This window comes from Oryzias melastigma, linkage group LG14 (genome assembly GCF_002922805.2).
Source record: "Oryzias melastigma strain HK-1 linkage group LG14, ASM292280v2, whole genome shotgun sequence".
NCBI classification, from domain to species: Eukaryota; Metazoa; Chordata; class Actinopteri; order Beloniformes; family Adrianichthyidae; genus Oryzias; species Oryzias melastigma.
The window spans coordinates 8,366,760-8,380,903 of record NC_050525.1 but is presented as its reverse complement, the minus strand read 5'-3'; the positions used below and the strand labels follow the sequence as shown (position 1 = coordinate 8,380,903).

At 38.7% G+C, this 14,144-nt stretch overlaps 1 protein-coding gene across 1 annotated transcript; it reads left to right on the top strand.

Annotated features, from left to right (window-relative positions):
- The first annotated feature begins 2,846 nt into the window (after positions 1–2,846).
- Positions 2,847–12,566, top strand: LOC112140576 (potassium channel subfamily K member 4). The gene is made up of 7 exons (XM_024263567.2): positions 2,847–2,976; positions 3,203–3,494; positions 8,371–8,482; positions 8,571–8,731; positions 8,823–9,009; positions 10,525–10,667; positions 10,745–12,566. Exons 2-7 carry the CDS (start codon positions 3,294–3,296, stop codon positions 11,336–11,338), a joined length of 1,398 nt encoding a protein of 465 aa, XP_024119335.1. The 5' UTR covers positions 2,847–2,976; positions 3,203–3,293; the 3' UTR covers positions 11,339–12,566.
- The last annotated feature ends 1,578 nt before the right edge of the window (positions 12,567–14,144 follow it).

The following is a 14,144-nucleotide window of genomic DNA, read 5'->3' as shown; positions in this document are numbered from 1 at the left end:
TAGAACCATAACTTTTTTTAACATCATTATGAATAATAAAAAGGCCGAAATATTATTTCAAAATTAATTAACTCAAACCTTATATAATTTTCAATATTTTACTCTCCGTAAAATATACTGAAAAAACAAACTTTTTGCATCAGTAATATATACTTAATTATTCCTCATAATATTTACATAATAATTCAAATATTATGCAAATACATAGAATTTTCTAGTAAAGAAGTTAAGTTTATATTCATAAATGCAGTAAAATGTAATCAATATTTGTTAGTGCAAATTGTTACGAGGATTTTCTTAAGTAAATCTTATTAGTTTTTTTTTCAGTGTATTTTGTCAAAATTATACAAGTTGGTCACCTTGTATCCTGAACTCCTAAAAGCAAAGTGCTGCCATTCACAACGGCTGCTTGTTCATTAGAACTTTTGCCAAAAACAAGTGTTGAGCAATGAAACCAAATTAAAAATGGTAGAAAAACTGCATGATTTGTAAGTCATAAGAAAGATCATTCATTTTATTAATTCGTTTGCACTTCCTCACTACTGGCCTCCCGACGTTTTTTCAATATTTTCTTGGCTCCTCTTTAGATTCCTGCTTTGGTCTCTTTTATTTTAGATTAAATGCACTGACCTTGCATCACCAACAGCCTCAACGTCTGAGAAAACCAGCCAATTTCCTCTGTTCTTTCATTCATTCTTCAGAACTCTGTTTATTTTGGAATTCTTTGGGCTTTTCCTCTCAACAATACTTGTTTGGTGCGACAATAGTGCCTGATGTTCAGCACATTTTCTCCGCATTCAAAGTCCCAGTGTCAGGAAGATCTTAAGGCCTTTCCTAAATACTGGTTTAATCTGAAGCCAGAGCAGCAGCTCCGTCTGCCTGTGAGGAAGATGGGACGGTTCAGGCCAAGTGTGCCGAGTCTGCAAACAAGCTGCAATTAAAGCCCAATGACTCTGAAGAATTGATCTCACAGCTTCACTGATTGCTGCGCAAATGTGTTATGTGTCCAGTCCCCTCCGCTCTTTAGCACATACAGATTAACACATCAATAGAGAGGAGCAGCAAAGACACTCCCCTGCTGTAGTGAATCCTCTGTTTTCTTTATTTGTGGTTAACCACCAGCAGCAGCAGATCAGACTGGAGTCCTGCTCCATCACGCCCTCCACCTCCCTTCACTGGGGCGTTCTCTTTAATTCCCTCCCTCACTCTGCATGAAGCCAGTTTGATTGAATACATTTGCCTCTGTTGCGCTCAGCACTAAACTCTCACTGGATGCTTGCTGCTCTGGATTCTTGGGGGGCTCTGCCTTTGAGGTAAGCACACATGGGCCGGGCCGTCTGCAGCATGGGTCAGTACCGCGGGGCTGATGGATCTGGAGGGACTCTTAAGTGGTAGTAAAGGAGGACCGTTCTGCTGCAGCAGCACTGTTGGTGCTTCATCTTTTACAGTTTCTTTTTCTTCAGTGTCTGAGTGTCTGCACTGCAATCTGAGGTGTGTATGAAGTGGGCAAAATGCAGAGGAGTTAGCTGCTAGAGTGCAAAGTTTATGGCATGTTGTTTATTTCCATCTCAGTTGAGAAAACTGAGGTTTTATATTTAGATATGAAATGTTTATATTTTTATCTGCTTTTATGCAAATGATTGAGGAGTTAAAAATGAATTCTGATGCTTGAGGTTATTGGCGTCCTCCTTGTTGAGGGTGTTGGATGTGTTTAATTTTGTAAGTGCACAGGATCTTTGTGCATCCCAGCCGCTGTAAAACAGTGGAGTGCAGGAGTCTACTTCGCTGTCAGCGTGTGACAGTTTATTGCAGTACTTTTGGATCGGGACCAACAAATCTGCTGACTTAAAAGCTGAAATGTCTAAACTTTAGAGAATTGGAGTTTTATTCTCTTGAAGAAGCTGTTGGCAGGCATACTGAGTTCAATCAGTTTACGTCAGAATGTCATAAAGTATAAAATAAGACAATTTAGAAAATGTAAAAAAAAATTTAAAGGTAGAAAAATAGAAAAATATTAAAAAAAACCTCAAAAAGTTGAAACAATGTAAAAAAAAAATGTAAAAATAATGCCCATGTTTCAACAAAAAAATATTTTTCAAAATGTCAACAAAATTGATAATGTTGGAATAATGTAAAAAAAAGTGAAAAAAAATAAATAAAAAAAGCCAAAATGTCATACTGAGTTCAATCAGTTTAGGTCAAGATGTAGGAAAAAATAAGGTTAAAAAAATGTTTTAAAAAATGTCAATCAAAGTAAAAATGTCAAAAAGTCAAAACAATTTACAAGAAATATCAACAAGTCCAAATGTCAAAATAATGTAAAAAATGTCAACAAGTCAAAATGTGAAGTCAATATACAAAATGTAAAAAAAAGTCGAAATATCAAAAAGTGGAAACAATTTACAAAAAAATTCTCAACAAGTCTAAATGTCAAAACAATGTACAAAAAATGTCAACAAGTCAAAATGTTAAAAATAATCTTCAAAATATGTCAAATCAAGATGTCAAAAAGTTTGAAAAAAGGTTAAAAAACTGTTAAAAAAATCAGATAAGTAAAAATGTAAAAACATAAAAATGTAAAAAAGTATGTCAAAATTGTCACAGAATTCCAACATTTTCAAAAACGAATCTAGAGATATAGAGTGTTAGCTATAGTGGTATAGAGAGTGAAACTATGCACATTTGTTCTGCTGCATAGAAGGTAACGGTGGATGTAGAATTTCTACAATTGTCTGAAGAAGAGAAAAAAAACAACTTTGTTATGGAAAATGGGATCTGGTTGTTGGTTTTGTGACTTTTTGCCTTGGTTTAGAAACGGCTCCAGTTTTGATCTAAACAGTAAAAGCTGTGCTTGTGTTCAGTGTCCCCTCCTGCAGAGAGTGAAGGGGACGGACCCCCCAGCGGTTACGGATCCAGAGACAGGATCATCTGGGAGCGAAAAAGACAAAGGCGAGGGCATCTCAGGCCGACTGACAGGTGAGGTCTGTCAGAGTATTCACGGCACACAGTATTTATGATTCCAAGTGGCATCTGTTTGAGGTTGATGCCTTTTCATTGGATGCTGCATTTTCCGTGTCAGGACAGTGATGCCTGAGTTGATTTAAAGCCCACTTCATAAACCTTGCATCTGGCATGTGTGCCGTGCACGTTTGCTGTGGTCAGTATAAAAACCCGCCTGCTGCTGTGGTTGCTGATGTTTCAGCTGCAGTAGCTGGGATCCAGGCCGCAGCAGCGCCGGGGCTGACACAGTTCGGAAGCAGCGGCCAACGCCTGGGCCGGCTGGAGGTGCAGCCATGCGCTGCTCTACCCTGCTCGCCATCTTTGTGGGGGTGCTCCTATACTTGGTGCTGGGAGCCGTGGTGTTCCGCGCCCTGGAGATTCCTAATGAAAGAAGAATCCAGGAGGAATCTGAGAGGCAACTGTCCAGAGTGCGGGAGCACTTCCTGGGGAATTTCTCCTGTGTGGAACCAGAGAGCCTGATGGATTTTTTACAGGTACAGCCTGCCAGCATCATCTTACCATCAATTTGAAGTGTTAAGAAGAAAATTCTTTTGACCTTTATTTAAAAAACAAAAGGAAACAGCCCAAATCTGCCTGTGAGGGATTTGTTTAGAGTTAGCTTTCCTTTTTAACCTGATTTGAAATTATTAAACTGTTTTTTATGTGCTGCATTTTATTGTTTTCCAATCGAACCTTTAATCATCTGTTATATCTTTTCATGTTTAAACAGAGAAGTCAAAAATTTTCTTTAGTGCTGCATTTACTTTTCTCACTTTACACATGAAGCACTTAGCAGTATGTAGTCACATGTTATTTTTAACTGAACAAACTCCAAACAGGTGCTGATTCTTCGGGGGTGACTCCTGTAGCTCCTATGGCAACTCAGCTTGCTATAAATATTTGTTTGGTTGGCTGTCTGATACATAACTGGGTCCTGCTCAGTTTTCTGAATCTAACTCGCCATCAGATTTGTGGCGGTTAGAAAGGCTCGCAACCTTTTTGGCGCACCTAAGCGCAAGCGTGCAACAGGTGCGATCCAAGCAGCCGTGAAAGCAGATCCATCCATAAACTGATGGATATGTGAGGACATGCCTGTCCTCACTCCAAAATGGGCCTTGTAAATTACTGTTTTATTTTGCAAAGTGATCCTCAGATGCTGACATTCACAAAGATGTAAAAGTGACTTGGGGACACAGTGGTTCTTGCCGTCAGTGAAAATATTCTGTGCTTTTTGATTGGCATACATGTTTTTCTGTAGCAAAGAAATGCAATTTTATGTCCAATATATAATATTCTATGTGTAATTTTATTCTAAATAACATTTTGCTCTGATTCCACACCTATCTTCGGCTGTTAGAGCCTTCTTCCAGTTCCCAAATTCTGCAGAAATCTTACACCTCATGTGTAAATCAAAGCTTTCTACAGTACATTCCAGCTGGCTGTTGCTCTTGTTCCCACTCTCTTCAAACAGCAGCTGTCTCTCCACCACCACACAATGCATGGCTGCTTCAAATCCCACCGACTTCAACTCCTCTTGTCCAATCTCCAACCTACCATTCCTTTCCAAAATACTTCATAGACTTGCTGCATCTCAACTTCGCTCTCGGCTAACCAAAACTAACCTTCATGAGTATGGAGACAAATCGGGGTCATAAAGATTTAAAATCAAAATAAAGAAAACTTGAAAAAAATCAAACTGAAATAAAAAAGAAATCAAATATCTGAAACTTTCTGCTATGACAAAGTATTAGGACCAGTTTATAAACAGAGTTTTTTTTTTTTAAATGATGACTTTAAACTCATAAATGTACAAGAAAAAAGTTGTAACTGTTAAATTTTGAGAATAAAGTTGTATATTTATGACTTTAAAAGTTATAGGCTTAATTTATGACTTTTTTTCTTTTAATCTCGTAAATTTCCGAGAAAATTTAAGTCTTAAATTTACAAGATTTAATGTCGTAATTTAACCATATTTAAAGTCGTAAATTTCCGAAACTTAAAGTTAAAAATTTATGAGAAAAAAGCATATTATTTTATATTTTATATAATTGTATTACTTTTTTGGGTAGCCCAAGTACTTCGTCGTATTCTGTAATTCTAGTATAAACCTAAATATTTTCAGCTTCAAATTTTCTGTTTTTAAGTTTCAAAACTCAAAATTTCCGTTTTAAACTTTTTTTTCCACTTTCAACTCTTTTCCTTTGTGGTTTCAAATCTGAAAGTTTAAGGTTTTAAACTTTTGGCCCCTTTCTGGCATTTGGGGGCGGGGCTAACATGAAAGGCCAATCAAGATCGATGAGGTTGGTAACCTCAGTCCTGATGCATTCACTGAATCAGGAAACTTGAATAATTACAGTCAAATAATGTCTGTACTTTTTTATATGAGACATTATCTGACAGTAACTTTCCAAGTTAATCTTCATGTAAGCTCCGCCCCCCACATGCCAGATAGGGACCATAGGTTTAAAACAGGAGAATTTCAAAATTAAAACCCCCCCAAAAAAACCTATAATAATAATAATAAAAAGATTTAAAACTGAAAAAAAAATCTGAAACGAAGGTTTTGAAACAGAACATTTGATGATGAAAATAATTAATTTCACAACAGAATTTCAGAGTTTCTGACACTTTATTGCACTTTATCTTAACACCAATACTTCAGCTGGAATTTTTAAAGTTTTTTTGTTTGGGTTTCAAATTTTTATGACCCCCGGTCTTAGGACTCCACATTATGATCAGGTCCAGTCTGGTTTTCGTGGTGTAGAAGCCTCCCTGATTGGAGTTCTGGTTTACTTTCCCTCCTCGAGTCTACCTGAGAACTATCCCTCTTCATCGCCTTTCCTGCATTGGTTTTACTCACACCACCTCACCAATTATCTAGCTAAAAAATGTTAAATCTTAGCCCTCCTCTATCCATCCAGGTGTACCCCAAGGCTCTGTCCTGGGGATCCCTCTTCATCATCCATAATCCACTGCTTGATGACATCATCATCTGAAAAACTGAATTTCTTAAAGCTGTTTTGCAGACACTCAACTCTATCTTTCTCCTCTCCTCCATTTCCCGTTGATCACTTAAGATTTAACCCTGGATCAATTCCCTTAAATGAAGTAGGAAAAAAGAAATGAAATTCTAATTGTCAGCAAAAAATCTGCACTCTTTATAGGTTAAAAGTCTCTGTCAACATTGTTTCTTCCTCATTCTCCCTGTTCCATAAACGTGATATAATGGGTTTCACCCTTTATAGTTTCCTGTCATTAAATCTCACATCTAATAGCATTCTGCTACAGAAATGGAGGAATACCTTTTACAAAAGTAACTTGTTTTACTACAGTGCACTATTTTCTTTAACTTGAGTAGATAACTGAATAGCAGTACTTTTACTCAGCACCAACTGACTGTTGGCATCAGCAGATAATTGTGATAAAAAAGCGAACTGTCAGCGTTTGAAGATTTATGACAGCAAATCTCGCCAACATAGTTCAGCTTTGACTTTACAACTCGTCAGTGCTCCCAACAAACAGCCTGTTTACTGAAACAGCAGTTATGTGACTGAAAAATTATCAGGGCTGCACGGTGGCACAGTGGTTAGCACTCTTGCCTCACAATGGTTCGAGCCCTTGCTGGGTTCTGGAGTTTGCATGTTCTCCTCGTGCATGTTTGGGTGTTCTCCGGTCACCCCGACTGCCTACCACAGTCCAAAGACATGCTTCTTAGGTTAGTCTAAATTGCCCCTAGGTGGCCACATGAGTGTGGTTGTGTGGCCCTGCAACAGGCTGGCAACCTCTCAAGGCTGTACCCCGCCTTCACCCCGCGACAGTTGGGATTGGCTCCAGCAACCTCATGACCCTGAAAGAGATTCAGAAAGTTCTGTAAGTGGACGGATGGAACATTATCAAGACTGGATCTAATACAATCCATACAAGGATGCCAAGGTTAAAAAATGTAATATAGAACATTATCACAGCTGGAATTTTTGTCATTTTGGATTTCTGGGCGGCCGTGGTGAAGCGGTAGGGCGGTTGACTCCTGTTACGAAGATTGCTGGATTGAATCCTGCCTTGCCCATGTGTCAAGGACTCCCTGCATTGCCTCTGGTGGATGTTGGCACCAGCTTTCAGCAGCAGAGCTGCAACCAATGTGTGAATATGTGTGTGATTGTAAAGCACTCTGGGCCTTCGAGGAAGGTAGAAAAACGCTATACAAGTATACGCATTTACCATTCTGCCCTTATTCAGTCAATATTTATCCCATTCTTTCAGATAATTGGAAATTATACTGTAAAAATGTTATGTTTATGTTTCATAATTCTAATTTTTACTTCAATGTTTTCAAAATCTACATTTTTAATAATCAACTATGTTCTACCTGCTATTTAGTACCCCAGATAATTTTACTTTTTTTATTATTATTATTATTTAACTCTTACTCATGAAATTGTTTTGAGGATAACATATACATTTTATTTAAGGAATTTTATAGGTGGAGCTCAAACTTGGACCCAATTTCTGAACGATGCAGCCTCTGATCAGTTGGTAGCTCCATCCTCTTAATCCCTTTGCTAATGACTATATATGAGAACTGGACAGAGTGAGTAAAAAATAGCTTCTATTGGTTACGATGAAATGAAGTCAATTCCGTTGCCTTCTTTTTTTTGTATAAAAGCCACCATGTTGGAGCCAGTCATTATCTGTGAGCAGTGATTGGTCTGAGTCAACTTTTCTATGGCCACCACTCTAACCAATCAGGAGTGAGCTTGTTGTAAATCCACACCCCTATTACTTGAAAGCAGGCTCTCAAGAATGCTCGAAATGTTTGAGAGAATGTGCTTTTATCTAGGCATCTGATTGGTCAGTTTATAAATTGTATTACATGCAATAAAGAAAAAAATAGGAAAATATGTTAGTATTTGCAGGAATGTGTTAAAAGAAGAAACAATGGTTATTCTGACGTCTTTAAAGGGTAACCAAACAGGGAAGTTGGAGGCTGACTCCTCCCGCAGACAAAATTTGAAAATCCAGACAGAGGGGCGGGGCTTAGGGGGCAGGACTGTAATCATTACTGGAGCTGCAGATCATGATGTGGGACTTCTGAAACTGTTGTAGCTTTTAGCTTGTTTGTTTGTTTTTGGCTTATTTTGGATAGTTTGACGTTTTCTGGTGTGACTATATTCATGTAACACAGTGAAATTGTATTAATGATGTAAAAAAAAATCATTTTTAATTGGAAATGTCAGAATAGCAGAAATACTTTTTGAATATCATGCATCAATCAGTATCAATAGGGTTTTAAAATGTGTACTTTTAAGATTTATTTAATATATATTTCTGTAGAATCTTTAAACAGCATTCATCTCCTCTGTCTCATCTCAGAAAGTGGAGGAAGTCATCGAAGGATTGGGATCCCCTTCCAATGACACCTCATTCAGCAAATGGGATATTGCAAGTGCGTTCTTCTTCTCAGGGACGATCATCACAACCATCGGTGGGCTTCCAGAAACAAACTATTAAAGTTTATATGTGCATGTTAAGCTTCTTCTGAACAGCTTTTCTGCCTTTCTTTGCATGTCCAGGTTTTGGGAACATCTCGCCACAGACCGATGGAGGGAAGCTGTTCTGCATTTTCTATGCTCTGGTGGGAATCCCTTTGTTTGGTATCCTTCTCGCTGGGGTCGGGGACCATCTTGGTACTGTGCTGAGGAAAGCTATTGCCAAAATTGAGCTTCTCTTCTTGGTCAGACCCTTAGACAGACATGAAATGTCTTTCACTTCACCAGAAACAAGATTTTCTTGTGGCAGCTGATTGTGTCTTCTTTTCCTACCAGAAATGGAAGGTTAGTCCCACCATTGTGCGCGTGATCTCGGCCATTCTGTCCATTCTGCTGGGTTGCCTGGTCTTTGTTGCAGTGCCTATCCTTATTTTCCAAGAGGTGGAGGGCTGGACTCTTCTGGATTCGGCCTACTTTGTGGTTATAACTTTGACCACAGTCGGCTTTGGCGACTATGTTGCAGGTTGAAAACAACTCACCCATGTATTATTGTTCTCTGTTCATCTATAATGACAGATGTTGACTCAGAAGTCTCTGCATGTTTCAAACTATATGTTGAAAAACACACAAGACCTTGTGAATTTCTGCGTTTAGTCTAAAAAGGACAGTCATTGAAATAGTCTGCATTGGTACCTGTATGCATTATTTTAAGGAAATCCTGATTTTTCTTGCTTTGTGATGAGGTGGATTCATTAGGGAAAATGCCTTTCCTTCATAATTACATTTCAGCACAGATTCAGAAATCTGCACCAGTACAATGACCTGTAAAAGTGTCACTTGGAGCAGAATGCTGGTTGATTCTCAGTCATAGCTGTGTGAGGGGAGGAGGAGGAGAGGCGGTTACTGCAACAAAAACTGCTGACTGGATGGCTCTGAACGGCATGCACGGTAATAAATTTATGTATCGGACCATCACAGCTGACACGGAGGAGGGATGCAGAAAGCCTTAATGTGGCTGCCAATAAAACATTACAGTTTTTGTTCGGCCGTGCCTACTTGCAGCCAACACAACCGTGAAGTTTGCTTTCAAAACGACTTTTTTTTTTGGTTAATTTTTTTGACATAACATATATAACAAACATATTGATCTGCATATATGTAACTGACATGACTTAATTAGTCATCATAAATATAGCAGTCTGTTGTAAATGCATTAAGCTTAGGAAGAGCAGACAAAGTCATTCATTATTCAAGGACTTTAATGTGAGAAATTAATTATTGATCATATTAGCTCTTCTACAGAAACTCTTGCGTAAAGAACTGTTGATGAAAAGATGGATGAATGGACAGATAGGTGGATGGATGGATGGATGAATGGATGGATGGATCGATACATGGATGGATGGATGGATGAACTGATAGATAAGTCAATGACACGATGGATGGATGGATGAACGGATGGATGGATGAATGGATGGATGGATGTATGAACGGATGGATGGATGGATGAATGGATGAATGGACAGATAGGTGGATGGATGGATGGATGGATATATGAACGGATGGATGGATGGATGAATGGATGAATGGACAGATAGGTGGATGGATGGATGGATGGATGAACGGATGGATGGATAGATGAACTGATAGATAGGTCAATGACACGATGAATGGATGGATGGATGTATGAACGGATGGATGGATGGATGAACGGATGGATGGATGGACAGAGAGATGGATGGATGGATGGATGGATGGATGGATGGATGGGTGGATGAATGGACAGATAGATGCATGGATAGCTGGATGGATGGATGGATGGATGGATGGATGAACAGATGGATGGATGGATGGATGAACTGATAGGTCAATGAGACGATGGATGGATGGATGGATGGATGGATGGATGGATGGATGGATGGATGGATGGATGGATGGATGGATGGAATGATGGATGAACTGATGGATGGATGGATGGATGGATGGATGATGGATTTACAGTAATGGATAATTGTCTCTGTGTTTTACTGTGTTAAAGGGGACTCTGGAGAAGCAGGAAGCCAGCACTGGTACAAGCCTTTGGTGTGGTTCTGGATCCTGGTGGGTCTGGCATACTTTGCATCGATCCTAACAATGATCGGTAACTGGCTCCGTGTTCTGTCAAAGAAAACCAGAGCTGAGGTGCTTCCTTCCCCCTTTTTCTCCACCCTCACAGCTGCTACATGAACAACAGGGTAAATGTCTCAAACTTCTTCCAGATGGAGGAGCTGCGCGCTCACGCCACCGACTGGACTCAGAACATCCAGAACATGTCTGTGGACTTCCGCATTCCAGGAAAAATCGATGACCCCTTCAAGCGACGCCGACGAAGACGCCGTCATGGCCCTCGCAGCCATGGTCACAGTGTGTCGGCCACTGGAGCCCCTGAGGGCCAGGATGAACAAGATGGGAGTCAGACAGAGACTGGATCTTACACATCAAGCTCCTCTTATGAGTCTGGATCCGGATCAGAAACAGACTCTCAGGCGACCCAGACAGACAGAGTTCCCGAGGAAAAAACAGCCGAGTCTAAAAAGGAGGAGCCTCCATCCGATCCTCAGCTGTCTCACTACTTTGGAGAGAACCTTGCCTTTATTGATGAGTCCTCAGACGCTCAGAGTGGCAAACTGAACACGGATTCTCGCCATGATCCGAATCAACCCAACACACGCCAGGCAAAGAGGAGACGCCACAGACGACACGTTCAGCGGAGGGGCTCAAAGACCAACGACTACAACAGGAGGCAACCAAACGGAAACGTCAAACCAGCTCCAGATCTGAAGCCTGGTGAGGAAACAAACAACAATGTGTGACACAATGGAAGAGGTCAAAAGGAAGTGCATTGTGGGTAACCAGTCACCCTGTGACACTTTAGATGAAAACTTATTGCTGATGCCTTACAGTCCTTTGCAGTTTGCATTGAATTTTTCCTGCAGCATGTCAGTGTGTTTGCCTGAGTCAGACATGACGCCATTCTATTCATTACTCTGTGAGGAGGTGCTGCCCCCCACTGGCCCAAGGCTGCATTGCACTTTCACTCAGTCAACTGTTCCCACATTTTACCGACCTGATAAACTCTCAAGGTCGGAAACCAGAGCCACTCCAGAATCCTGCCAACACACGAACAGGTACTAAATATTCTCTAAATACAACATTTCTATAGTATGAAAAACATTTTTAATAAACAGTGCATTGTGTTCAAGCATATCATTTGCATTTTGACTTTCAAGTGCATTAATCTTGCTGTAATGCAAATGTGGAATAAATAAAAAGTTTTTAACGAATGATTTAAGGTGTTTGATACATTTTTTCTTTGTCTTTTTTACAAACAAATTTCCAAAGTTGATGCTTTAGTCTCGCTCAATCAAAAATTACACTCAGTTTGACACATAAGGTCATAATGAAGCTACAGTAAGTTTTTATATAATGTAAACAAAATCTAAGAAAAACTTTAACTGATTAATTTTAAAAATTTTCAAGTAAATCTTTTTTTTTTTCAAAATTTGGGTAATAAATGTAAGCAATTTTAGTCTTTTGTTGTTTGAAGCGTTGCAGATGTGTGTATTTCTTCTTTATGCTCCACCAAAACATTTAAGTCAGAGTCTTAACAGATTGAAACTGATTTTTTAAGCGGTTCAGTTGTGGATCTTCTGCTTCAAGAATATTCGTGGTCCTGTTTTTTCATTTCTTTTGAATAAACCTTTATCCATCTGAAAATGCTTTCATTTTTCCGATAGAATAAAAGCCTCTCGGATAGGGGTCTAATATCTTTGAAGCCGACAGAGACATTTTTTATTGACCAAAACCCACCGAGAGCCACAGAGTCCCACCTCACCAATTAGAAAAATACATTTAATTTATGTTTTTGTCTCCATTCATTTATAACATGTAGCTACCGTTTAGAACATTTGCAACAACTTAAATATAAAAGTTTTACCATTTTCTTTCAATAACAATTAAAAAGTCTTACTTTTAACAGCAGCACATACATGTTTCTTTTAAAATAAAACACTCTATGTCAAATAAGAGCCTCCTTCTGCAGCAGATATAGTTTAATAAAAGTGTAAGAAAGCCAAGTCAAATATGATGTTTTCTATCATTTTGACTTTGATTGGCCTTCATTCCTTTTCTTCTTTTAAATTTGGATATAAACAGGACTACATTGGGTGTAAAGCTGAATAAAAAAAATCTATGAAAGCTTATTAAGCGCTATTTATTTACCATAATTTTACTCAGTTACCTGACATGTTAAAAATCTAAACATAATTGACAAAACTTAATTAACTAAAATGAAAGTACAAAAAAACAGATTATTTATTCAAAATGTTTTTCTTCAAACCCAAAGAGCCACAATGGAGGAATAATAGACATATTGACTGTCAGGCCTGGGATTTGAACCCTCAAACCAGCAGTTTTGAACTCAGGAGTTGAAGCTTTCTCCATGGATGGATCAAAACTAAAAAAAGACAAACATTCTGCTCAACTTACTGATATTTCACCAATAGTTTGGTCTGTAGTAACCTGACCTCCTTATTTTTCAATATTTAAGGTTGTGTTGGATCATTTATTAATCAATTTTGCATTTTATTCCATTTAGTCCATATTGGTATTGCATACTCTGCAGTCTATTGTTATTTTTTTTCCAGACTTAATAATCATGATGATTTTTAAACATAAATCTTCTTTATCACACATAAAAACTCCTAAAAGTTGCAGCTCTGCCCTTTTAACTTACGCAGGAGGTCTGCAGATGATCCATGTAAGTGATACTCAGCTGGAAACTTTAGCTTTTTCCCTCTGAAACCGGCACCGGAGACAAACACCGCAGCACCACAGTGAGGCTGGAGTTCTCTTTCCGTCCTTCTTCCCCCTCAGAATAAAGGAAAAGCTTTAAGGTTGACTCAATTCAAAGAAAACATACAACCTTTTTTTTTACTTTGAGCTCAACCAGCAGATGGCAGACAAATTCACTGTCCAATTTTCCATAAAACATTCAATCTAAAATTTGATTTTCTTGATGATTTGTTTAAACTATTTGCATTTTTGAAAATCCGACAGATTCAAGTCAGTCTGTTTGCTTGTATTTCATCTGGACTTTGCTGTGAGACGGCATTATGTTTTCTTCTTTAGAAGAGCAGAGCACTTTAGAAATCTGACACTTTCCTGCAGGAAATGTCCAGAGATAAAGCCTCACCGAGATCAGGAAGTCAGGAAGGAGGCGATGTGCAACGGCAGCGGGTGACCTTTTCCTGGAGGACACACGCTCAGCTGCTATAACGTCATCTGCACTGCTACTGCAGCCTCCTTGTGCGGCCACTAGAGGATCAATGGTGGGCAGCACGGCTGTATGCACACTCCTGACCTGGATCCAAAGAGAAAAAATAATTATTTCAGTGTGTTGACATATTATATTGACATTACTATACATATTTATCTTTTTCTCCTATTCACTTGACTTTTTAATAGTTATTAAACAAACACAACTTTAACAATTTTAGTGCAATAAATCTATGTAGACAATGTGGCATGTTTAAATCAGAATTTATAAAAGTTATTTTTCGCCCTATATTTTGATTAATTTAGTTCTTCAACTTCTAAAATTTGCATTTCCAACACCCC

Excerpts from the sequence above, each read along its gene's own strand:
- LOC112140576 (XM_024263567.2), top strand. The coding sequence starts at position 3,294 with ATGCGCTGCTCTACCCTGCTCGCCATCTTTGTGGGGGTGCTCCTATAC. Across the intron at positions 8,483-8,570 it reads GACGATCATCACAACCATCG|GTTTTGGGAACATCTCGCCA; the intron begins GTGGGCTTCCAG and ends TTGCATGTCCAG. Across the intron at positions 8,732-8,822 it reads AAATTGAGCTTCTCTTCTTG|AAATGGAAGGTTAGTCCCAC; the intron begins GTCAGACCCTTA and ends TTTTCCTACCAG.